General features: G+C 58.7%; 1 protein-coding gene across 2 annotated transcripts in view; it reads right to left on the bottom strand.

The window, feature by feature from the left end:
• The window catches only part of MOB2 (MOB kinase activator 2), a 52525-nt gene extending 34258 nt beyond the window's left edge, over positions 1-18267 (bottom strand). The window contains exon 1 of one of the 2 annotated variants that reach the window (XM_043923098.1): positions 18141-18267. In XM_043923098.1, coding sequence (XP_043779033.1) covers positions 18141-18157 — 17 coding nt within the window. In that variant the 5' untranslated portion in view covers positions 18158-18267. The remainder of the gene's footprint in view (positions 1-18140) is intronic. The other variant, XM_043923079.1, reaches the window with a different exon arrangement.
• Between the last annotated feature and the right edge of the window lie 6155 nt (positions 18268-24422).

A 24422-nucleotide genomic window follows, 5' to 3' on the forward strand; every position in this document is an offset into this window, starting at 1 on the left:
TGGTGGCACAGAGGATAAGAATCCACCTGCCAATGCAGGAGACACAGGTCTGACTCCTGACCCAGGAAGCTCTCCGATGCCGAGGGGCAACTAAGCCCGTTTGTCAACTACGGAGCCTGTGCTCTGGAGCGTGGGGGCCCCAACTACTAAGCCCACGAGCTGCAACTCCTGAAGCCCGCACACCGACAGCCTGTGCTCCGCAACAGGGGACACCACCACGATGAAAAGCCTGCACACGGCAACCAGAGTGGCCCACACTCGCCACAACTAGAGAAAGCCCAAACACAGCAATGAGGACCCAGCGCAGTCAGAAATAAACTTAAAAATAAATAAATGTTGTTTTTTAAAGTGGAGCTCTCTTTCAAAAAATAAAAAGACAACACAGAGAATGAATAAGTAAGAATTAGAACATCCTCTATACCAGGACAGCATGCCAGAAAGATCTATCCCTGAAAATAAAAACTATCACCTATAATTCCAAAATTGTTCTGAACATTAGGAAAATTTAAAAAGCCAGGACAGAACCACCATAATCATGAATCAGAATTACAAAGATTCAGACCGACAGCAGAGAACCGCTATCTATAATCATACAGTCGGTTAGTAGCAGAACCTCCTGGGAAGAAACCCACCCCAGTGACAATGGAACAGCCAGATGTGACTGAAGGGTGGTCAGGAAACCCCCTGCTCCCACCCCCGCTTTCAGCACCGCCTTGGGTTGTCAGGAGAGTCCCCTGTCCAGACAAGGAGGAGTCAAGGGGCTTGGTCAGCAGGCGACGGAGCACCTGGCTCCTCAGCGTGGTGAGACGGCTGCAGCATGGGCCGGGTATTCCGTGAAAGCCCTGTGCCCTGCAGTGGAATGGGGAGGGCCAGCATGACTCCAAGGCACCTTGTCTTCCCACGCATGGTCTGTTCCCTGGGAAGCCCCAGAGACAATGACCACCCCAAAGCAGTGGGCGCCCCGGCACCTGGAATGTGGTCTCTACAAGCCACTCCCACCACAAGAAACCAGGGCTCCTTGGAGGAAAGGCGGGCTCTAGCCAGGGCCTCGCTGTCACAGCAGAGAGCAGGGACAATCTCCAAAGCCCCCAGAGTCCCTGTCACAAGGCTTGGAACCAGCTTGAATAAACGCCCAGAGGCCACAGATGGGGCAAAGTGACCATCAAGGAGGATGAGAGCTGCGGTATCCTCCAAGACCGAGACTGTTTTAATCAATGAATTCTTAGTGAAATATATACTTTAAACCTTCTTGGTTACTTGGAGAAGGTGTCACAGAATCAACACTTGATTCTGAGAGCTGGTAAGTAGACGCAAGGAATCAAGCATTTATCCGGACTTGTATATATTAATGTGGGGTAACCAAAGGGCTGACAGGAGAAAGTGTCTCTTCAGAGGCGTCACGGCCAAAGCCCCTGTGCCCCAGGCCGCCCCAATGCTGGCCTGCAGCCTTTGTCACTGTGTCCACACCCCAGAAAGGCGAAGGCTCACACCTGCTCTCTCCCCCTCACCCCGTGAGGAGAGAACAAGACACACAGTGAACAGAAGTATGTGCCCAACTCCGACCTGGGAGGCGAGTGGGGACCCCAGAGAGACCGTGAGCTCCGAGAAGGGAGGTTCTCTGGCCGGCACTCAGAGAGGTCACGTCGGGCTTTGCAGATCGCGCTCTCACGCTGCCTGTGGCCACTGCAGGAGGCGGGCACCGCCTCACGCCATCTCCTCTGAGCGCTGAGGACAGGCCCCGGGCCACGACGGCCCAGGAGGACATCTCCCCCGTGGACCAGAGGGGACTGGGACGAGAGGCGGTGTGCAGCGGCCCGGCGGGGCCTCCCTCAGCGGGCTGTCAGCTCTCAGGAGGCCGAGGGTGTGTTTCCCTCTCCCCAGTCCCCAGGCACGGCTGAGCCGGGGGAGGCAGCAAGCTGCCCCGTCCTGAGCTGCATGGAGCCCAGCACTTGCCCTGTTCCCGTCACAGAGGGGCTGCTGCCATACCTCAGACCCCAGTGGCTCACAGGAAGCTCTGCAGGGCGCGGTCCTTGCTCACACCACACGGGACCCACCAAAGAGGCAGCCTCGGCTCCCCTCCAAGGCAGAGGGCCAGGCAGACCTGTCTCAGCAGAGGCCTGGTCGAGGGCAGGCTGCTGTGTGGGGAGGACCGTGTGGTCTCTCTGGGATGCCAGCGTGAGGCTGGGGGTGGCAGCAGGCGGACGAGGTGCACGCTGCAGTCGGCACCTCCCCAGGCCGGCCCCAGAGACGACTCACAGACGTGAGCCCTCCCTGCCTGCCTCCAGAGGGACGGCCAGCAAGGGGCGCTGACACGAGGGACGGCTGGAGGGGCCCGACACTGCAGGAGCACGGGGACGGGGCCTTTCTGGGCACGTCTGGCCACCCGGTGGAGAAGGAGGGAAGAACGAGATACTGAATGGGATGGAAGGAGAAGCTACCAGTGCGTCTAGGACGTCCTGGGAACCTGTGGGGGGTGCCGCGGGGAGAGCCCGGGCCCCACCAGGGCATGCGTGAGGCCTCTACTGGGAGGGTCACCAGCGGGGTCACATGAGGTCTGCTGGGAAAGGAAGCACGCTGGAGCAAAGCCTGCCCAGAAACCCCAGTGGACACTGGCCCATTGACCTCACAATCAGATCAAGGGGCTCTAATGCCACCACCCAGCGACCCAGAGCAGAGGCAGGGCCTACAGACAGGAGCAGGGGAGCAGCCTTCTCTTGTAAACAGCTTCAACCTAAATACTGCAGAATCAGCAGACAAAAAGGAAGGGTCTTACTGATTATCATCAACAGAGGCTGCTTTCAAAATCCTTCAGTAAGAAACAGGTTGAGTCGCTCACGCAGCCGATGTCTGTATAGGACCGTCTTGTTGAAGAAGGGATAGGCTAGCCACTCTGGTATTCTTGGGCTTCCCTGGGGGCTCAGCTGGTAAAGAATCTGCCTGCAACACAGGAGACCTGGGTTCCATCCCTGGGTTGTGAAGACTCCCTGGAGAAGGAAAACGCTACCCACTCCAGTACTCTGGCCTGGAGAACTCCATGGACAGTCCACGGGGTCCCAAAGAGTCGGACACGACTGAGCACCCTTCACTTCACTTCACTTGTTTCCCAGCCTCTCTGCCTCTGGCCCTGGAGCAGCAGCCTGGCTGCTCCCGGCAGCCTCTCCTCCCTGTTTCGTCCACGCTGCCCTACGCCTCAACCTGAGTAGGGCTTCGGCCCACATCTCGGGAAGGCCGGAGCCTACACGTGTGCTCACTAGGGGTGAAGGGCATCTCCGTACGTGTGCTTGCCCACTTACACGAGGCCAGCAGAGATGGGCAGTCTCGCGTTGTGGACGGCCCCTCGACTACAGCCACGAGCAGCGTGGCCAGGCTCTCCTCAGGGGCTGGGGGCACATCCTCCACTGCCAGGAGGCCTCTGCCCATTCCTCTGTTCTCTGATGGGGTCTGGACGTGCCTTCTGCCGGGGCCGCGTGCACCATGCCTCCCCAGGAGGCTGGCGTTTCCTTAGAGGTCTCTGTGTGCACACACAGGGGCCGCATTTTTCCCACTCGTTCGCCCGCTAATCGACACTGACGTTACTTCCGTTATCTCGGCAACCGTGACTAGTGCCGCCACACACACAGGCGTAGAGAACGCTCTTCAAGAAAACAACTCCCTTTGGATGTACTCCTAAAAGCAGGCTGCTGCATCAGATACTAGTTCCATTTTCAGTTTCTTGAGGCCCCTCCACGCTGTTTTCCACAGTGGCTGTGCCAGTTGACATTCCCACCAACCTGGCACAAAGCCTTCCTTTTCTCCACATCTGCACCAACTCTTGAGACCTCTCGTCTTTTTTATGACCATTCTGACGGGTGAGGTGATATCTCAGTATGGTTTTGACGTGCGTTTTCCTGATGATTAGTGATGTTGAGCATCTTTTCATGTGCCTGTTGGCCATCTGTGTATTTCCTTTGGGAAATGTCTATTTAGGTCTTTTGTACACTTTAGTTCATGGTATATTTTGGACATGAACCCCATATCAGATGGGTGGTCTGCTAATATTCTCTTCCATTCCCTAGGCTGTCTTTTCATTTGTTGATGGTCTCCTTTGCTGAGCAGAAGGTTTTGACTTAATGTAGCCCCCCTTATTTTTGCTTTTGTTGCCTTTCCTTTCGGTGTCAAATGCAAAAAAAAAAAAAAAAATCATCACCAAGACCGTTGTCAACATACTGCCTATGCTTTCTTCTGTAAGTTTTATGATTTCATGTGCTAGGTTCAAATATTTAATCCACTTTAAGTTCACTTTTATGTGGCAAAAGACAGTGGTCCAGTTTCATTCTTTTGCATGTGCATGTCGTTTTCTCAGTAACATTTACTAAAGAGACTGTCCTCTGCCCATTGTATATTCTTGGCTCCTTTGTTGTAAATTAACTGACCATATACACGTGGGTTTTTTTTGTTTGTTTTTTTTTCTGGGCTATGTATTCTGTTCAATTGATCTACATCTGTTTTTATGCCAATACCACACTGTTTTGATTATTACAGTTTTATAACATGGTTTCAAATCATTGCATGTGATATCTATCGCCAACTCTGTTCTTTTTCACAATTGCTTTGGGGTCTTCTGTGTTTCCATACAAATTCTACAATCATTTTTTATATTTTTGTGAAAAATGCCATTAGAATTTTGATAGTGATTATACTGAATCGCTAGGTTACTTTGGATAGTGTGGACATTTTAACCATATTAGTTCGTCCAATCCATGAACAGAGTATCTTTTATGATTTCAATTTAATTGATGTCTTACAGTTTCCAACATACAAAATTTTCACTTCCTCAGTTTATTCATAAATATTTTATTCTTTTTGATGTTGTTGGAAATGGGATCATTTTCTTAATTTCTTTTTTTCTGGCCATGCCATGTGGCATGCAGGATCCTCAACCAGGGACTGGCCCCAAGCTCCTTCAGTGGAAGCCAGAGTCCAACCACTGGACTGCCAGGCACGCCCCCCTCATACCTCTAATGGACACGGCAAGCATCTTTAAGAAGACGGCTGGGAAGCCCGATCCTTGCCCTCATTTGTGTCTGGGCCCTGAAGCTGGAGGTCAAATACTCTAAAAGCCTGTGACCAGAGAAGCACACAGGAGTCAGGCAGGCAGACGGGAGGGTCTCCAGGCCAAGGAGACGCGTGAGCACAGGCAGGGCTTTTGGCGTCAGAGGCTCAGTGCAACGGGCACCCGTGGGGGTGGGGGGGGATGGAGGGAGACGAGGGCTCCACCCCTCAGACAAGGGGGTCCAGAAGGTCTTCTGGGCAGGAGTACGACACGGTCAGTACTCTGCTGGTTTGCAGAAGATGCGAACCAAAGATAAAGACGTAAGCTCCCCAATCCCACCCATGGGTGCCTGAGTCTAGGAGGGCCTGAGGCCCTGGAGTTGGGTCAGCCCAGGGAACCATAGGCCCGCCTGGAGGGAGCCCAGGGAAGTCGTGACCCTGGTGTGGTCATACCGCCCAGAAGTGACTCCTGGATCGGGTCCCATGGCCAGGGCCGTCAGTCAGGACCCTGCCTGTTCCAGCACAGGCTCTAGCCCAGACATGAAGGCCAGGGTGCAGTCTCTAGCCCAGACCCCTCCAAACCTCATTTTAGGGGACATTTTATTGTTTTCATTAGCAACCAAGTGACCCAGACTTCTGAGAAAAACATGAGAGGTGGAAAACTGTGGCACCACCTGTGAACTGCCCCCGGCGGGTCACTCAGCTCCCGGAGGGACCCGTGACCACCGCTGCTCTCCCATCAGCTGTGCTACCGGAGGGCCTGTGACCCCGATTACAGCCAATCAGCAGAGAGCTGGGGGCGTCTGCGGGCCCAGCGTCCTGATGCGCGCTGACGCCGTAAGGCCCATGGACACTGGGAAAACAGAGCCGCGCAGCCAGCCCTGCTCTCCCCTCCCTGCTGGGAGGCGCAGGGCACGGGCGCTGTGGAGACATGGTCACCAGGACCCTCGCAGCAGAGCCTGTTCCCACAACACAGCCACCACTGTAGGCATGACAGGAACAGACACCAGGAACGACCTCCTCCCAGCGAGGGGCCACAGCCCCCGGGGGAGGCGGGGGGCCAGACTGAGGCCTGGAGACCTGAGAGCAGCCGTGGTCACCCGGCTGGAGGCAGACAGAGGCCTGGAGCCCAGCGGTGAGGCGGCAGGGGCAGGGCCTCTGACCACCACATGCAGGGCCAGCCATGCCGGCCCCGGGTCACCCTGTGCCCACGGGTTCTGGCTGTGCTGACAGGAGGAGGCCAGCCCGAGGTGGGGCGGAAGCTGAAGCAGACCCCGTCAGGCCCCTGCTGCTCCGTCCTCAAAGGGTCCTCGCAGGTCCCATGAGCACTCCTGCACCCCAGGGGAGCTCCAGCTGGGAGGGGAGCTAGACCTGCCTCAACCCCCAAGCAGGAGCCGAGCGGGGGCAGAGGGCCCTGGGCTGGTCCCCATACCGTGCGGACGGCCACGTGGGCCCGGCGGAACCCAGCTCGATGGTTGGGCAGGGTCCGGGGTGGTGCGTGAGTGGACGTGAGCTCCACGGGCCCCACAGCAGGTGGTGGGCTGCAGCCTTACATGGCGCCATCTCACAAGAGAGTGGCCATCTGCTGTGAACCAGGGCCCGCTGTCTTCCTGGCGACAGTTCAGACTCAGGGCCCGCAAACCACCAATGCGCCCACCTACACCCACACGTCCAACGAGGAGGCAACACACGAGAAGAAACGACACACAGCGCCCCAGCATCTCCCCGTCCTCGCACAGGCTGAGGTTCCCGGGCCCTTCCAGCCTGGTGGGGCTGACAATCGTGCACCGTTTAACCCGACTACTCTCGGTTGGCCTGGGAGGAAGTGCATGAAAGCCAGCAAGGTCACAACAAGAGGACACATTTATTTTTGTATGAATTATAAACGCCAGCGCTCTCAACAGAACTCAGCTGAGCCCAGCACTTCTTCAGCCAAAAAGGTAGGAGGCCTTCCAGCAGGAACAAGAGAATGTACTCGAAAACAACGGTTTTCATCACAAAGGGCCCTGCTGCAGGCCCATGTCCGGAGAAGCGCTTGGGTCTCCTCCCAACAGCGCAGCGCCATGTGGGGGCTGCAGACAGCACCCACAGACCCAGGTCTCTGCACAGTGCCACACGGACCCAGCCCAACGTCCTGCTTCCAGAAGGCGGGAGCGGGCCAGGCAGGGAAGGCAGGGACAGCCTGTGATGACAGGCAGGACCCTCAGGACCTCACCGCATGCCCTGGCACTTTCAGCGCTTGGTAGGCATGAGCACGTCCACGTCCCTGAAGCTAGTGAACATGACCGCGGTCACGAGACCACCTGCCACACAGCAGGCGCCTCCCAGAAAACCCCTCCCAGCCAGAACCAGTCTGCAGGGCTGGGGCTGGAGCCTCCCCATGGGGTACCAGGGCTCAGGGAGTAGCCGTGACCCCAAGCTGACCTGAACTACAGACGGCATGGGTCGGGGGTGGGAGCGAGTCCCACTCCTGGCGCTTCTTCCGTGACCAGAGCCCGTGGGGCCGACGCCCCGAGGTCACGCGTATTCTGGGAGAGAAGAGCAGCCCAGAAGGGAGGCCACACGTTCACCGGGCCGCCAGAGGCACGCCTCCTCTTGGGGCGGGGGTTGCGGGGGGGTGGACAGAGCCCTGTCCTGGGAAAAAGCCATGGCCCAGCGGACCCCAGCACGCACTCCGTGCCAGGGATGCTCAGGAAGATGGGCAGCCCTGGCCCCGCGCCCGGACACCACGCTGCCAGCCGGACAAGGGAGGACGTGCACACCGCCAACCGCCCCACACTGCCAGCAAGAAGGTCCTCCGAGAGGACGTGGTCCTCCAAGAGAGTCATCCACGCCCGGGGCAGCCACAGCCTGCATTTCCTCCTGCTGAGTCCTTCTTTGTTCACTCATCACCTTCAAAAGCTAAAAGACCAAAGGACAGAGGACCAGGAAGTGGGCAGCAAGGTGTCCACAGGTCTCTCCCTCGGGACAGCTCAGCCCTGCCTCCCACCATTGCTCCCAACACCCGAGGGGCCGGGGACTGCGCGAGCTCACCTGGGCTCCCCGGAGGACCACACTGCCCCAGGCTCTCCATGTGCCCCACGCCTGCCGCCTTCTCCACGGCCTCAGGGACCAAACGTGGCCCGGACTGGAAGCCCAGCACAAGGGCCTCCCAACACTCTGGGAGGGCAGCGAGAATCGAATTCCTTTCCCGACAGAATCAATTAAATGGCACGCACAGTCCCAACACAGAGTGTGTGTGTGTGTGTGCGTGCGCACACACGTGCCCACGTGCACACACAGCCAGGAAGGAGAAGGGCAGGGGCACAGGCGCTGGTCCAGCCCTAGGCCTTGCTGGGGTGCAGCCCGCAGACGCACACTCGGGCCCCGGCTCCCTCGGCTTGGACACACGCACACACAGCTGCCCCTCGGGGTCCTTGCTGGGGCTCCCGCATGCTGCACCCCCTCTCCTCTCAGCAGCAGAGCCCGCGCCCAAGGGAGACACAGCTGGGCAGGCCGGGGAGACAGCGCCCTTAGCTGGGAGCTAGCACCTCCCAGTTCCTGTCTCTGCTCCTCCCTGTCTCTTTAAGAACAAGTCCTATTCATCCTAACACGTGGGATCAGATCCCCTTACAATACTGGGCTGGCCAGAAGGACCACGTGTTTCTGTGATGACCAGGTAAAACCTCTTATAGCTCGGCTGGGAGGTTCCAATTCATCTCCATATCCATCAGACACTGCACCTTCAGATTTCCCTTTATTTGGTCGTTAAAAATTCTGCAAATGGAAAAAAATTCAATTCCCTGGTAGACTGTGGAAAGGCACCTGCAACAGTTCTTTGCTCAAAAAGATAAAGAAGTTTTAGAAAGATGAAATCATGAAGCTGTTTTGTTCTACTACCTGAAAAATGGCAGAAGGCAGTGGAACAAAACAGTTCAATAAAGTTCTGGGTGAAAATTAAAAGCTGTGTTTTTTGTTAGTATTTAAAAACTGAAGGAACTTTTTGGCCAACATCATAGCAAGGACTCAGCTCAGTCATAAGCAACCAGACGGTTCTGCAAAGAGCAGGCCTGCGAATGACAACGGAGGCCATGTGCCCAGCCCAGCCAGGGGACAGTCCCACCCCCGCCTCCACGGCCAACGCAGACCAGCCAGCACCTTCCCCACCTGCACCCGGCGGCACCCCCAGCAGGGCACAGCCCCAGGCCCTACCCAGCTGGAAGGTGAGACGGCCCACGCGGAGCCCCGCTGGCAGGCAGCCTGCTCCTGGGGCTGCGGCAAGGCCAACGGGAGGACCCCTCACCCGACCCAGGGCCCAGGCCCTGCTGCCAACGCACCCGGCCCTGCAGAGCCAAAAGCAGCTGCAAGTCAGCCCTGGACCCACACAGGCGCAGGCTCACAGACAAGGAAAGCAACCTGGCACCACCCTGCTCGGGGTCTCCAGGTCCCTCACGGCATCAATGAGGGGCCACAGGAAAGAACCCGAAACTCAGCAGTTCAAGTCCCTCTCTGAGAGACTCAGAGGCTCAGTTTCCAGAGGGCTGACAATGCCCTCAAGACAGCCCTCTGGTCCTAACCAGCACCTGGCACATGAGGACACAAGAAGGATGCCAACCTCTCCAGTCCTCCTGGGCTGCCCCTGTACCAGGGGCCTCTGGGCTGTGTGGAACCACACCCTCCACCCAGCATGGCAAGGAAACTGGCTCTATCCCATTTCTACGGGTGGGAAGGGGAATGAAGGATTTTATGAGGGCCAGGCTGTGCACACAAACCTAGACGGCATATTAAAAAGCAGAGACATCACTTTGCTGACAAAGGTCCATATAGTCAAAGCTTCGGCTTTTCTAGCAGTCATGTATGGATGTGAGAGCTGGACCATAGGGAAGGCTGAGTGCCAAAGAATTGATGCTTTGAACTGTGGTGTTGGAGAAGACTCTTGAGAGTCCCTTGGACTACAAGATTAAACCAGTCAATCCTAAAGGAAGTCAACCCTCAATATTTACTGGAAGGATTGATGCTGAAGCTCCAGTCCTTTGGCCACTTGATGGGAAGAGCCAACTCAATGGAAAAGATTCTGATGCTAAAAAAGACTGAGGGCAGGAGGAGAGGCGGGACACAGAAGATGAGATGGTTGGATGACATCACTGACTCAAAGGACGTGAGTTTAAGCAAACTCTGGAAGATAGTCAAGGAGATGAAAGCCTGGTGTACTGGAGTCACAGGGTCACCAAAAGTCAGACACGAATTAGCAACTGAACAATAATAAAGGCCACAAACCGGGTCCCCCCACCCACCCAGCTCCCCACCTTCCACTCCCAGTCCCTGGCAGCTGTTAGGGCCTGACGAGGTAAGCTCGCCCAAACCAGTGAAAAGCATGAAGGTCTCTGAGCAGGCGTAAATAAGGGCTCTGGAGACTCGGCAAGTCCTGTCCAGAGGGAGCAGGCCGGCCACTCTGAAGCCCCTTTCAGGTTTCCACCTTTTCCTTCCGCTCCGAAGCCATGGCTTCCCAGCCCAGCGTACACACACACCAACCAAGGCAGCAAGGGCCGGGAGGGGGTGTGTGCCCCACGCCTTCAGACATCTTCTTCTCAGAGAGTGTCCGTCCCGTGGCCACAAGGAGGACCTCCGGGTGACACCACTGAGTCAGCCCAGAAGTGGGGGCAGACAAGGCCACACTCAGTTGGAGAAGCGGCGAGGACCCTCCCCTGCAGCCCCAGCTGGGAGACAGAGTCCAGCAGAGGCACCCCTACAGGAAGAGGCCCTGTGCTGGGGTCGCACAGGTCAGCCCACAGGCTGGCAGGAAGGGGGAGGCACCCCCTGGAATGAAACCTGCCACTGCCCGGAGGCCTGTCTGTCTCAGACGCGTCTCACAGATGGGCCTCCCGGGGGCTCGGTGGTAACCCGCCTGCAGCGCAGGGGGCGTGAGAGACGCAGGTGGGCTCCCCGGACGGGGAGATCCCCTGGGGTGGGAAACGGCGACCCCTTCCACTATCCTTGGGGGCTTCTCTGGTGGCGCGGACGGTAGAGAATCTGCTGCAATGCAGGAGCCCCGGGATCGATCCCCGAGTCAGGAAGATCCCTGGGAGAAGGGGGTGGCTGTGCTAACTTGCTTCAGTCATGTCTGACTCTTTGCAACGCCGTGGATGGTAGCCCGCCAGGCTCCTCTGTCCATGAGATTCTCCAGGCATGAATACTGGAGTGGGTTGCCATTTCCTTCAGGAAGATCCCTGGGAGAAGAAAAAGGTTACCTTTTCCTTAAAAGGTTATCCCCAACGCTTGCCTGGAGAATTCCATGGACAGACCATGGGGTCGCAAAGAGCTGGACACAATTGAGCAACTAACACTTTCACTTTCTTTCACTAACAGGCAGCTGGGACAGGTGATAACCACTTCCTCTGCCCTCCCTCTGAGACGCCCCCAGGAACTTGGGGGACGGACCAGCGGGGCCAGTCATGACCACCACGAGCTGGACCACACTGACGGGGGAGGTAAGCCTGGGACCCGAATGGGCTGGCGTGAGGACAGAGCCAGCAGAAAGCCCTGCTGCAGGCGGCCCCGCAGCCCCAGCACGCATCCCTGGGGTGACCCAGGATGACTCTCAGTGCGGAAGGCGCGGACCCGAGGACACGCCGCCACAGCAGCTTCACCTCCATACCCGCAACCACCACCTGGGGGGAGAGGAGACCCAAGGAGTGGCTGGGCAGCTCCCGCAGCACCTGGGGGATAGGAGAGCGGTCCAGGTGCACCAGCCCAGGGCCAGCAGCACTGGACACTGGCAGGGGCAGCCAGTGGGAGGGTCACAGATGGAGGGCACGGCCGGCAGGGGCTGGGATCAGGCACCTCAGGGCACAGAGCCCCTGCACCCTCGCTCCCCGCCTGGGTCACCCTGGAGTTGGGCCTGCTGCAGAAGGGGGCCACGTGCACCGGGACCAGGGCAGCTGCTCGCCACAGCAGCACGGCAGGGCAGGGGGAGGGGGGCAGTGGCGACAAGGGGGCCTGGGGGCCTGGCATGCAGCGCCCTCACCCACACTCTGCACACAGGCACCGCCGAGGGCATGGAGGGCCTTTTCCATGTGGACGCAGAACACCCACCCACCACCCGCTGGGAAGGTTACTATTCATCCCCCATCCATTTCACAGAGGATGAAACTGAGGCTCTCGAAAGTGAAACAGGATATCTTGTGAAGCTGCAGTCGGGATTCAAACCCCAAACCATCTGGGCCCTGAGCCCCTTCGCATCCCCCAGCTCTTAGCTCAAACAGAAAGTTTTCAAAGACCCTCCAGAATCCCCACTAAATGGCTCTCACGCAACTGCCCACAGGACCCCGCCCCACTTCCCAGTGTTGCACCCACCCTCTGGGGAAGCCCTGCCAGCAGTGGCAGGGGGACATCAGGCCTGGCCACTCGCAGGCGCGCGCACACAGCCACGCTTTCCGCCATCAAGGAGACTTCTTCAAAGAGAAGAAAACCAGGCGATGCGGAGAACATGGCTGAGGCCCAAAGGCATGCGGCTCCACTCAGAGAGAACCACAGCGCCCAGCCCCGCGCCAGCCCCTCCTCACCTTAAGTGTCCACAGTCTACCCTCCGGTTCCAACTGTCCCCAGGCCCCATCCTGTGGCAGAGCCCTGCACAGGGCCAGGGGCGCCCCGGGCCCGGAGAAATGCCTGGCAGAAAGAGAAACAAACACGAGGGGGACAAAGAAGGGCAGGCCCTCCAGCCAAGTCAGCTGGGAACAGCACGCGCCGCCGCCTCTTCCAGACGCAGCCACTGCTGGGGGGACATGCACAGAAGTCGCCATTGGGCGCTGAGACCAGCTCGCGGGGCCAACGCGCTCAAAACAGGCACAGAGGGCACTCTGCCAAGCACACTGCGCCCAGGCTCAGCCTCCCTCTCGGACCCCTAAACCCCTCCCTGACGAAACCACGTGGGTCTGGGCACAGCCGAGTTTCCAGGACACGGCAAGGGTGGCATGGGAAAGGCTGGTACAGGCAGAACATCTACAGAGGCATCCACACAGAGGCGGCCGCCAGCACCCGCCTGAGCAGGTACCTCCCAGGCCGGCACGAGTGCTGGACAAGCCCGGCAGCCAGTGCCCCGGTGCCACCCAGCCTTCCCACATCCTGAGACAGGGCCTTAGTGAGCCCAGCGGGCAGTGACACCGGGGGCAGGGGTGAGAAGCAAGGCCAATGGCTGCGGCTGCCCCAGGGGCATCTGCCAGGCGGAAGGCGGGCCCTGCCCGGCACCCACCAGGCTCCCTGTGGCTCTGCTGGGCTCCCGTCCGCCAGTCTCTCACCAGCAGCACAGCCCTGGGGACGCTTCATGCGAGGGCTCCCTGCAGACCCTCCAAGCAGGACATGTGAGAAATGACGCGTCACCACCAAGTGTGCAGACACATGGGGCTCGTTCCACGAGGGCTCCGCATGGACCTCCCTGGTGGTCCAGTGGTTGAGACCCCGCCTGCCAATGCAGGGGACACGGGTTCAACCCCTGGTCAGGGAAGATCCCACAGGCCGCAGGGCAACTAAGCTCCCGCATGCCCTGCTCTCTGCAACAAGAGAAAGCCCATGTGCAGCAACAGAGGCCCAGTGAAGTCAAAAATAAATAATTTTTAAAAAAGAGAGAGAGAGTGTGCTCTACATGACCACGGCTCTCCTTGAAGGGGTCAGCACACCCGCCCAGGCCTACCTGCCGCACGCCCTGCCGCTGCTCCGGGACGGGCAGGCGGGGGTCACACTGCTCCTGCTGCGGTGCCTCTGCATGTGCCATTCTCCTCCCAGGACACGACCTTCCCTCGCTCCTACTTGGAAAGCTCCTACGCACCCTCCCAAGCCACCTGCCGGGCCCTCAGCGCCCCCAGCGCCAGCCTGACACAGCACAGACTATCTTCTCCATCTCATCCTGGGCTCAGGGCCCGGCCCACGCCAGACGGCAAATGCAGCAGGACCTGGAGGTCTCCCGGTGGGAAGCGTCCAGCTCACGGCTGGCTGAAAGAGGCTGGGTCACAGCAACATCTCTCAGGACCAGTGAAAAGCAGTTAGAGTCCAGGTGTCCATGAAGAGGCGATACTCACAAATCTCCACACCACGGATTATCACTTGGCAACAAAAGGACAGCTGAGACCAGTGACAGCACGAAGGACGTCTACAGCAGAGATGAGCGAGCGGGTCACAGAAGACCACGTGCTGTGCCTCCGTCCCATCTCTACAAAAACGGCCCAGCAGGCAGATGTGCAGACACGGACCATAAAGCAGTTATTGCCCAGGGCTGGGGTGGGAAAAGGGAGCCACCGAGCACCAGGTTTCTTTCGGGTGACCACAGTGTTCTCAAACTAAACTGTGGTGATGGTCATGCTACTCTGTAATTTTACTAAAAATTACTTAATTGTACACCAAATGCAAGTAAACTTTATGGTATGTAAATTACACCTCCATGAGGCTGTTAAAGTTCAGCCTGGGTGTTCTCATGATCCGATTTGATAGCCAGCCACCACGACATCCTCCTCAGAGGCAAACTGCCAAGGGACGGTCATCAACACCCAGTTCAGACACCCACAGAGGTGGCAACCACAGGACTGGGTCCCCTTCACTCGAGCACGAGGCCTGCGGGCAGAGCCACTGGGCCCGAAAGGCCCTGTCTGCACAGCAAACCCTAGGCACAGCCCAAGAGCGCCAAGCCCATCACCCTCTGGAGTAAGTGACCCGTCTAGGAGCCGATCTTCTTCGGCCAGGAGAGCCAGGAAGCCCTACCCTGCACCTCACCCACCTCCTCTGCCTCCAGGGAGGAACAGGAGGCGCCGACGTCAAGGCTGGGAGCTGCCCCAGTCAGGGGTTGGCGGGGTGCACGGGCCCCGCCCTGGCAGGCAGGTCCCTGCAAACTTCACCCTGTGCCCCCCCAGGCAGAAGCGAGGGGAGTGTGTTTCCTCTCCTGCATTCCCAGATGCTCGCTGGGAAGCTTCTGGAGTGGTTCTGTCGGGTAAAACAGAAACCGCACTGCTATCGACCACTCCTAGATGCCCACCACTGCCAGTGAAGGACAGAGGAAAAGGCGCCTCAAACCACCACGCTCTGTCGGGTGGGTCCCTCACTGCCCCAGCTCATGCAGCTTCTGCTCTGGGCGAGGAGAGTGAGAGCCTGCCAGCTACTGTCCAGAAAGGACAAGGACCACAGAAGTGACCCACACAAGAAGTCACGGCCCTTTTCAAGTTAGAAATTACTTTCGTAAAAAGAGAGGGACAAAGCTACCACGCACCGACTTCAACGGCCGGCTCAATGCCAAGCAGAGGAAACGCACAGGAAGACAGCGGATGTGAGCTGCCTGGCACAAAGCTCTCCTGCAAGTGAGCCCAGCAAAGCCCAGCAGCAAGTTATAACATGCTGGCTTCATTTCTAGCTCCCCGAGCAGGTTTCCTGCAGGCCTCCCTTTCCTCACCCACGGCAGGGAGAGCTGAAGATAAGGCTGCCAGCGTTACTCAGCAAGGCCCTGCAGTGACGGGGAAGATGCAAGCTCACAGAACCGTCTGTCAGCCTCTCCTGTGGTCAGGACGGCGTGCAGAAGAGGAGGAGGGCGCCCCATTCGCCGCTCCAGTTGCGTCCACACTTTGTCACTCAAGATGAATGAAGGCAAAGAAAATCCTTCTTTTGAAAAGAACAAAAAACAGGAAAAACATGAAAACTATTCCAAACAACCTGGTTGAGAGCGAATGGTGTGAATTAACAAAAATATCAAGAAACAGTAAAACACACATACACAAATCCTCGATTCTTCCAGGCTGCAACCTGGCCAACTGCAGCCCCAGCACTGAGCGCGCAAAAGGTGTCGGCAGGAGCCAGACCCTTCACCTGCCTCTGGTCAGCTCTCCTCAGAGGGGCGCCGGGGGAGCAGCAGGTGGAGCAGGGTGGGAGGCCCGGGGTCTGCACTGCTCACGTCCCCCGTGGCTGTGAAGTTCGGGCCTCGGCAGCCTCCTACGTCACAGCAGATGGTCAATAAACTCGTGGGAGAGACAAGGGGATACCCCAGCCCTCCCAGCTCTAGAGTCCTAAGACACCCACCCTGGAAACACGTTCTCAAGAAGATCAGAACCTGACGACTGAGATTATTCCGGCTTCTTTTTTTTTTTGAGGAGCAGGGGGTTCATAGCTAAGGAGATGTGAAAGAATTCATGATTCACCAAATCCGACCCGCAGTCCATCAAGTTTAAAAAGACACACACACAGATAAGCAAACTCCATCCTAACCTCTCTCTGGAGAGCTCAAGTCACTTTAGAACTGCCTACTTTATAAACAAGCGGCAGCGAGGGCTCCTTCCCTCCACAGAGACCACAGAGGCATCAGCTCCAAGACGGTCCCTTTCAAAACTGTCTTCCTCCAACACGGGCACCGGCCACCAAGCGCAAAGAAATAAGTGGTCTGCTGACCTTGCCCAGATGACCACCTGGTTGCATAGTCTTGACAGGGGCCTCAAGAACAGCTGTGTTAAATTTCTGGTTGTTCACAATGACAACAATAAAGTCCATAAAGCACAGACCTTGGGCAGTTAGAAAAAACAGACTGCCAGTCAGTTTCCAGGGACAGAGTACCTGCTTCCTACAGACACAAGCACAGAATAACAGGCAGAATACGATCAGTTGCCTCCTCAGTAACCCCGCTGATCAGGCTGGTCCCTCTGATACGAAGGCCTGCGAATTCAACTCAGCCAATCAGTAGTCTACTCCTCTGAAACCGACTTGCAGGAGGCCATCTCTCCTGATAAAGGCAGAACACAAGCACCCACCATTCAGAATAAACACAGCTGTCTGCCCTCCGGTGAACACCTCTACTTATACACCCACCAGTGCCAGGCATTGTGCTACACGCTTTGCTCTGTCACCTCAGCATACCCTTCCACAGTGCCAGGTGACAAGGACCCTGGCTCCCAATTTACAGATGACTTTGTAAAAGGTCTGGAGAAGAAGTGACCACCTAAAGTCACACAGCTATTGAGCAGCGAGGCTGGGATGGGAGTCCCACCTCTGCAAGAAACCAGGTGAGCTGCCTCGCCCCACAATGCCATGCCGTCCAGGCCCCTGCGCTCTGGCTCCAGGTCATCCCCGACACACTCAGCACCTGTCTTTGGCCTTCCAATTCCTCCCTCGCGCTGTCTGGTCGCCCCTGGTCTCCCCCTTCACTAGACTGCAGCCAACCTGCCAGTTGGGAAGGGTCTCACTCATCTCATGCTGATTATCCTGCCAGCGCCCTTCACTCTGCCTGTGCCTGCAAGGGCCCGATAGACACTGACATGAAACGTACATGGGACTTTTCATCTCCCTTCCAGGACTTCGGTGTCCAGACAAGCCTTCCACCCACCCCGGCCAACAACAGGCAAGCGCTCCCTCACTCCCACCCCGAGGCCCTAGAGTAACTACCCTGACTCCAGAGGAGCGCTGTGCACGTTCGAGCCAGGCTGACGAAGGACCGCCCAACTGGGTGAGAAGTGCCTGTCCTTCTCCATCCTCAAAAAGTAAAAAGAAAAAAAAAAAAAAAAAACAGAAAGAAAAGAAGAAAAAAGAACCGAGGCAGGTAGAATAACTTGTGGAGAACGACGTGACGTTCCGCACGTTGATCTAACCTCCAGCAAGCCCAACACACGCCGAGGGAGGGAGAGCCCAGCCCGGGCCCGGTGCTGATGCTTCCTTCCTACCCCGCCCTGCGGCGGCCGCCCGCGGAAGCGCCGAGCGCACCCTGCCCGCCGACCTCGCCCGGCGGACGCTGGCAGAGTTGGGTTGTTTTGCTCCTTTGCCTTCCTTTTAAAGGGACGGTCCTCTGCCGGCATCAATGTTATTTCTTGCAGAAGCAAGTTCCCCGCGCGGACTGGCGAGCAGCCCCGGTCCGACATGCCCCGCCGGCCGACAACCAGCAGCAAGGTGTGGCCGCCGGTCCCGGTCCGGCTCCCGGGACGCGGCGCTCCGCGCGAGTGCTCGACTGCAGGCCGGACGCGGGCCCGCTCCCGGCCCGGCCCCGAACCCGCTCCAGGGAGCCCCGGCCCCGGGCCTGACCCGGGGACGCCCCTCGCCCGCCAGTTAGGATGTCCTTGACCGGTGCCGCCCGCGGCGCGCCCCGCGGCCCGGCCCGCCCGCCCCGCCGCCGGACTCACCCCATGAGCCAGTCCATGGCTGCGCGGGGCCCGCCGCGCCCGCCGCCCGACTTGCTCGGCCCTCAGCCCGCGGCTGCGGCGGCCGGAAGTAAACACTCTCTTACCCACTCCCACACGCGCGCCGCGGGCGCCGCCGGAAGTGACGCATAGCGCGCCGCCTGCTGGGAAAGGTAGTCCCGGCTGCCACTGCGGCCCCGCCCTCCGGGTCCTCAAGAGCCCGCGCAGGAATATTCCCTACTCCCTGGGATGTCCCTTCACACCCCGCTTGTCCCCTCACACTCCAGATATCCCCTCACACCTCGGATGTCTCCTCATAACCACGGATGTCCCCTCATACCCTGGATGTACCCTCACACCCACTGTCCCGTCACACCCCGGATGTTCCCTCACACCCCGGAATGTCCCCTCACACCCCGGAATGTCCCCTCACACCCCGGATGTCCCCTCACACCCCGGATGTCCCCTCACACCGGCTGTCCTTTCACACCGGCTGTCCCCGCACACCCCGGATATCCCTTCACACCTGCTGTCCCCTCACACTGGCTGTCCCCTCACATCCAATGTCCCCTCACAGCCCGGATGTCCCCTCATAGCCCGGATGTCCCCTCACACCGGCTGTCCCCTCACACCCCTAGATGTCTCCTCACGCCCCAGATGTCCCCTCACACCGGATGTCCCCTCACACCCCAGATGTCCCCTCACACCCCCGATGTCCCCTCACACCTGCTGTCCCCTCACACCCCAGATGTCCCCTCACACCCCCGATGTCCCCTCACACCGGCTGTCCCCTCACACCCCAGATGTCCCCTCACACCCCGGATGTCCCCTCACACCGGATGTCCCCTCACACCCCAGATGTCCCCTCACACCCCGGATGTCCCCTCACACCTGCTGTCCCCTTACACCCCAGATGTCCCCTCACACCCCGGATGTCCCCTCACACCCTGGATGGCCCCTCACACCTGCTGTCCCCTCACACCCCGGATGTCCCCTCACACCGGATGTCCCCTCACACCGGATGTCCCCTCACACCCCGGATGTCCCCTCACACCGGATGTCCCCTCACACCCCGGATGTCCTCTCACAGCCCGGCTGTCCCCTCACACCCCTAGGTGTCCCCTCACGCCCCAGATGTCCCCTCACACCTGCTGTCCCCTCACGCCCCAGATGTCCCCTCACACCCCGGATGTCCTCTCACCCCGGATGTCCCCTCACACCCCGGATGTCCCCTCACACCTGCTGTCCCCTCACACCCTGGATGTCCCCTCACATCTGCTGTCCCCTCACAGCCCAGATGTCCCTTCACACCCCGGATGTCCCCTCACACCCCCGATGTCCCCTCACACCTGCTGTCCCCTCACACCCCGGATGTCCTCTCACACCGGATGTCCCCTCACACCCCCGATGTCCCCTCACACCTGCTGTCCCCTCACACCCCGGATGTCCTCTCACACCGGATGTCCCCTCACGCCCCAGATGTCCCCTCACACCAGCTGTCCCCTCACACCTGCTGCCCCCTCACACCTGCTGTCCCCTCACACCGCTGTCCCCTCACACCCTGGATATCCCCTCACACCCTGGATATCCCCTCACACCTGCTGTCTCCTCACACCCCGGATGTTCCCCTCATACACTGGCTGTCCCTTCACACCCCTTATGTCCCCTCATGCCCCAGATGTCCCCTCACACCCTGGATATCCCTTCACACCTGCTGTACCCTCACACCCCCGGATGTTCCCTCACATCTGCTGTCCCCTTACACCCCCAGATGTCCCCTCACACTGGCTGTCCCCTCACACCCCAGATGTCCCCCCCGAGGGTGTGTCCATCTTCCTGCTCCAAGACCAGCTATCCTATGTCCCTGTGGCGGTCTGGGCTTCGGGTCCCTGCTCTTCCACTGACTGGATGACCTGGGGAAGTTGTTTACCGCCCTTGTGACTCAGGTGGTTTATTTGTGGAATGGGAATGACAATGTCCTAAAAATCTTGAGGTCACAGGTGGAGGCTGAAGATGGGGAAGCCGGGAGCTGTGACTTGGCATATTGAGAGTGTGACCCTCCTGCTCAGGCAACTCACCTGTGCTCAAGGCCCACCCCTTCCCATTGATCGTGGTTTATTCTTGGGTGCACCCCACTGTATGGCTTTGTGTCACCCAATCTGTAATGGGACATTCAGATCACATAGTCGTGAAGTGTCCTGTGGTCTTACGCATGGTCTGAAGTGGAGCCCAGTGGCAAGTCAAAACTCGCATCTCAAAGAATCATGACTTATTTCGTAAGATGATGTGGCTTTGCTCCAAGAACCTGGGGCCCTCCTATCTCGTTCACCCATGACAGCTCCACCATCTCCACCAAGCACCACTGGATTTAGTGAGGCATAAGTGCCAAGTGGTAGAACTGCTTTACTGCAGCCTCAGCGAAATCATCTTCTCAAATTGGGGCACATTCAAAGTGGGCAAACCCTTAGGTCTCTTACTAATTAGATAAGAATAGCACATTCAAGGCTTCCCAGGTGGTTCAGTGGTAAAGAATCCACCTGCCAATGCAGGAGACACAGGAGAAAGCAGGTTTGATCCCTGGGTGAGGTAGATCCCCCGGAGGAGGAAATGGCAACCCACTCCAGTATTCTTGCCTGGAAAATCCTGTGGCCAGAGGAGCCTGGTGGGCTACAGTTCATGAGGTCGCAAAGAGTCGGACACGACCGAGCAGGCACACAATGAGCTCAGCACACTCAATGAACTCTGGTCAGAGATGATGTTACCTGCCCAATGTCATATCCTTTTCTTCTCCTTTCCTTTTTTCTGTTCCTTCATTTTCCTCCTTCCACTCCTTTATCCCAGCTTTCCATGTAGACAGAGTGGCCAATGAGATGTAAGTGGAAGTTGTTAGGTGGCTTGCAGGGTATCCTTTTATCCTTCCATCCCACCCAATCCTGGCCCAGTCTCCTGGTTCCTGCCAATAATAGGAAGACAATGGCTAGAACTTCTGCAGCCATCTTGGATCATGAGGCATGCTAATGATGGCAGAGCATAAAGATGGAAAGGATTTGAGTTCCTGCTGAAACTTTGAGACTTCCACAGCAGTCTTGCACTTCTTACTTCTGGACTTTTTTTTTTCCACACTGTGTGGTTTGTGGGATTTTAGTTCCCCTCCAGGAATTGAACCCAGGCCCTTGGCAATGAAAGCATGAAGTCCTAACCACTGGACCAGCAAGGAATTCCCTGGACTTCTTTTAATTGAAAAGATCTTATGTTGCTGTTCTTTCCAGTTTAGACAGTTGCCTGATTGATATTCCCATCAAAATATGTGTACTCTTCCAGTGTTGAGGTGCTGAGGTGTAAAAACTTGTCCTTCACATTGGAGGGGACGTCTTGGCACTTCCAGAGAACTGAACCCCCCCAAAGGTACAGTCACCTAGGTGTGGCAAGTTCCTAAATTTTCATGAGATCTATCCCTTCGGCATGCACGTGTGTTATTTTAGCGTCTAGAATGTCCCAGAGTGCTGGGCTCTGCAGTCTCTCAAGGGGACATCATCTGTGTGATGGCATGGTGAGACCTCCTGCGATGATCAGACTCTGCATGGACTAAACCACAGTGGGGGGCAACAGAGCTGGTGGGACCCTGCAGTGAGGTGGTGGGGGTGCACCCCTCATACTGGCAGATGGGGTCTTTGCAAATGAAATTAGTTAAGATAAGGTTACGAGTGTGGGCCCTAATCCAGGATGACTGGTGTCCTTATAAACGAAGGATATTTGGACACACTCAGGCACGCAGGAGAATGTCACGTGAACATGAAGGCAGAGATCAGGACTCTCAGCGCCAGGCCCTGCTGGGCAGTGGGGCCACAGGCAGAACCCCGATGAAGGAGGACAAGTGTGAATGGCTGCTCAGCAATGGGGGGATTCGAGTGAGGCCCTGCACCTAGATGGAGAAGGGAAGGGCAACCCACTCCAGTATTCTTGCCTGGAGAATGCCTTGGATGGAGGAGGCTGGCTGGCATACTGTCCGTGGGGTCGCACAGAGCTGGACACCACTGAAGCGACTTAGCACACAACCGCACCCAAGACTGGGGGAGCCACGGATGGACATGGAACACATTGGCACCAGGGCAGGGGCACCTTCCAGGAAGAGAGAAGCAGGGCTGGCGGAGGAGGGTGCTTGCAGGCAGCTCAGTGGAGGTGGGAAGGTGTGGGGACCCACGGAGGAGGCCAGGACCCCATCCAGATGAGAGGTGCAGGGGGTGGGAGCCACAGTCCATGCTGCTCACTGGAGGGCAGTGGGGTGAGGGGAGGGAAGCAGGGGTGAGGGGTGGGCAAGGGGAAAGGAAGGGAGCCGAGATGCCAGCTAGACTGTAGGTGGCACCTGGCAGCTTGTCCTTTCTGGTTCTGAAGGCCAAGGATGAAAGCTGGCCAGAGACACAACTGTGGCCGTTGACAGCAGATGTGACCCTGAGCCCTGGGGTGTGGCAGTGGGCCAGAGGCCCACAGCAGGGTGATGCTTTGAGCAGTCGGGGCTGCATGTGGGCCAAGGGGAGGGTCTCGGAGGAGGATGCGGGAGGGTGCCGGGGAGGCTGGAGACCGCTGAAGACCTGAGCTCCCAGGCCACGCTTCCTCCCAGGCTGCAGGGCCCTCAGGGTCCGGCTCCCGCGGACCGGCCGCCCCGTCCAGGGCGCAGGCAGCAGGTGGCGCTGCCGGGCTTCTCGCCTGGATCGGGAAGAGCTGGGTGGGAGCGAAAGGCCGGCCAGGAGCACTAGTAGGGGCGCCCTTGTCTCGTCCTCGCCCGGCAGGTGTTGGCGCACCTGGGGCCTGGGGCGGGGGCACGATGCCCTCGGGCTTGGCGCGTAGCAGGTGCTCACCGCGCCCCGCTACGGGCCCGCGAGGGAGCGCGGAGGCGGGGGAACAAACGGGCAGCGGCGCTTGGAGGACCAAGGGCGCCGTGGCGGGCCGGGTCCTTCCCCGCGCGAGCTCAGCGCCCGCGGGCGGCGCACCCATCGCGCCTAGCCTCCGGGCCCTGGGAGCCTGGGACTGGCCCGGCTGTGCGGGGCTGTAGGGCGGGGTCTGCACTCCCAGGAGAGGGACCCCAGGGACTGGAGTGTGACGGCGAGGCCGACTCCCTGGGAACCCCTACACTGGGCTGACGTCACCGCCCAGCCGGCCAGCCCTACCCTCGCCCTTGGGGGCCGCGCCACTCCCCCCTCTGGCGGTGCAGCCACACCCTTCCCCTGCTGGGCCCCGGGGAGGGCCAGGGCACCAGCCACCAGCGGCTGGGAGAGCTGAGGCCCCCGACTGTACCCTCACTCCGTCCTGCGCGGCCCCAAATCCAGTCCTCCGGGCGTTTCCTGTTAGGGCAGACTCAAGGGGAAGGGCCTCATCACCTCCTCCCCACCACCCCCTTCTATTAGATCTGCTCTAACACCTGGCGCCCAGCTCCCCTCAGCCGACCACCAGCAGGGGCCAGGAGCAGAGGCTGGCTCTTAGGTGTGGGAACCTCAGAAACAGTGATGCACCCAAGGGGACCAGGGCTGACATCAGCCGGGGAGGGGGGTGTGTGACTCAGGGAAGGAGCTCTGAGGATCTCTCTTCTCCCTCTGGGCCCACAGGGGGCCTCAGTCCTGCAGGCCTCTGGTTGCCTGATTTTGGCCTTGACGTCCACAGCCCGAGATACACGGGACCCGCATCAGCCCAGTATCCTGGGCAGGTGGGTGGTGCCGCTGAGGCTCTGGTAGAGGAAGCAGGTAAAGGCACAGTGAGGTAGCCTCCTTCCTGCCAGGCCTAGTTCCCCCTGATCTGGGCCCCTGTGGAGTTGGGGGCCTGGTGGGGGGCGGGGCTCCAGGGCCAGGGGCTTGACCCCGGGAAGAGGCAGAGACCGGAGGCATCGGAGCAAGGGGCTGCTCTGCCCTCAGGTCCCCTGGGAGCCACCGGCCCAGAGCCAGGCGAGAGGTATGGACAGCACTGGTCGCGCTGTTGTCCCGCACACCGCCCCCCAACTCCGGGACCGGGCTGGCTGGACTTCACCCTGCTTCCTCAAATGTTTCCAGATGTGAGCTCCCACTGGACAGGTGGGGTGGACTGGGGCACTCCAGAAGGGGGCTTTGTTTCCTACCCTGGTGTCAGCACCCAGGCCCTCTGTCCTGCCTGCCTGCCTCCCTCCGGGACTCCGACCCCCCCGCAGCCCCCCTTCCTTTCCCCCACTTCTATTTCAAAGTCTCCTCGGCTTTTTATAGCTACGTCCACCAATTGTGTCAGTCTGAGGCTGGCTTCCGCCGGCCCAATGCCCGTGGTGCC

This window comes from Cervus elaphus, chromosome 2 (genome assembly GCF_910594005.1).
Source record: "Cervus elaphus chromosome 2, mCerEla1.1, whole genome shotgun sequence".
NCBI lineage: Eukaryota > Metazoa > Chordata > Mammalia > Artiodactyla > Cervidae > Cervus > Cervus elaphus.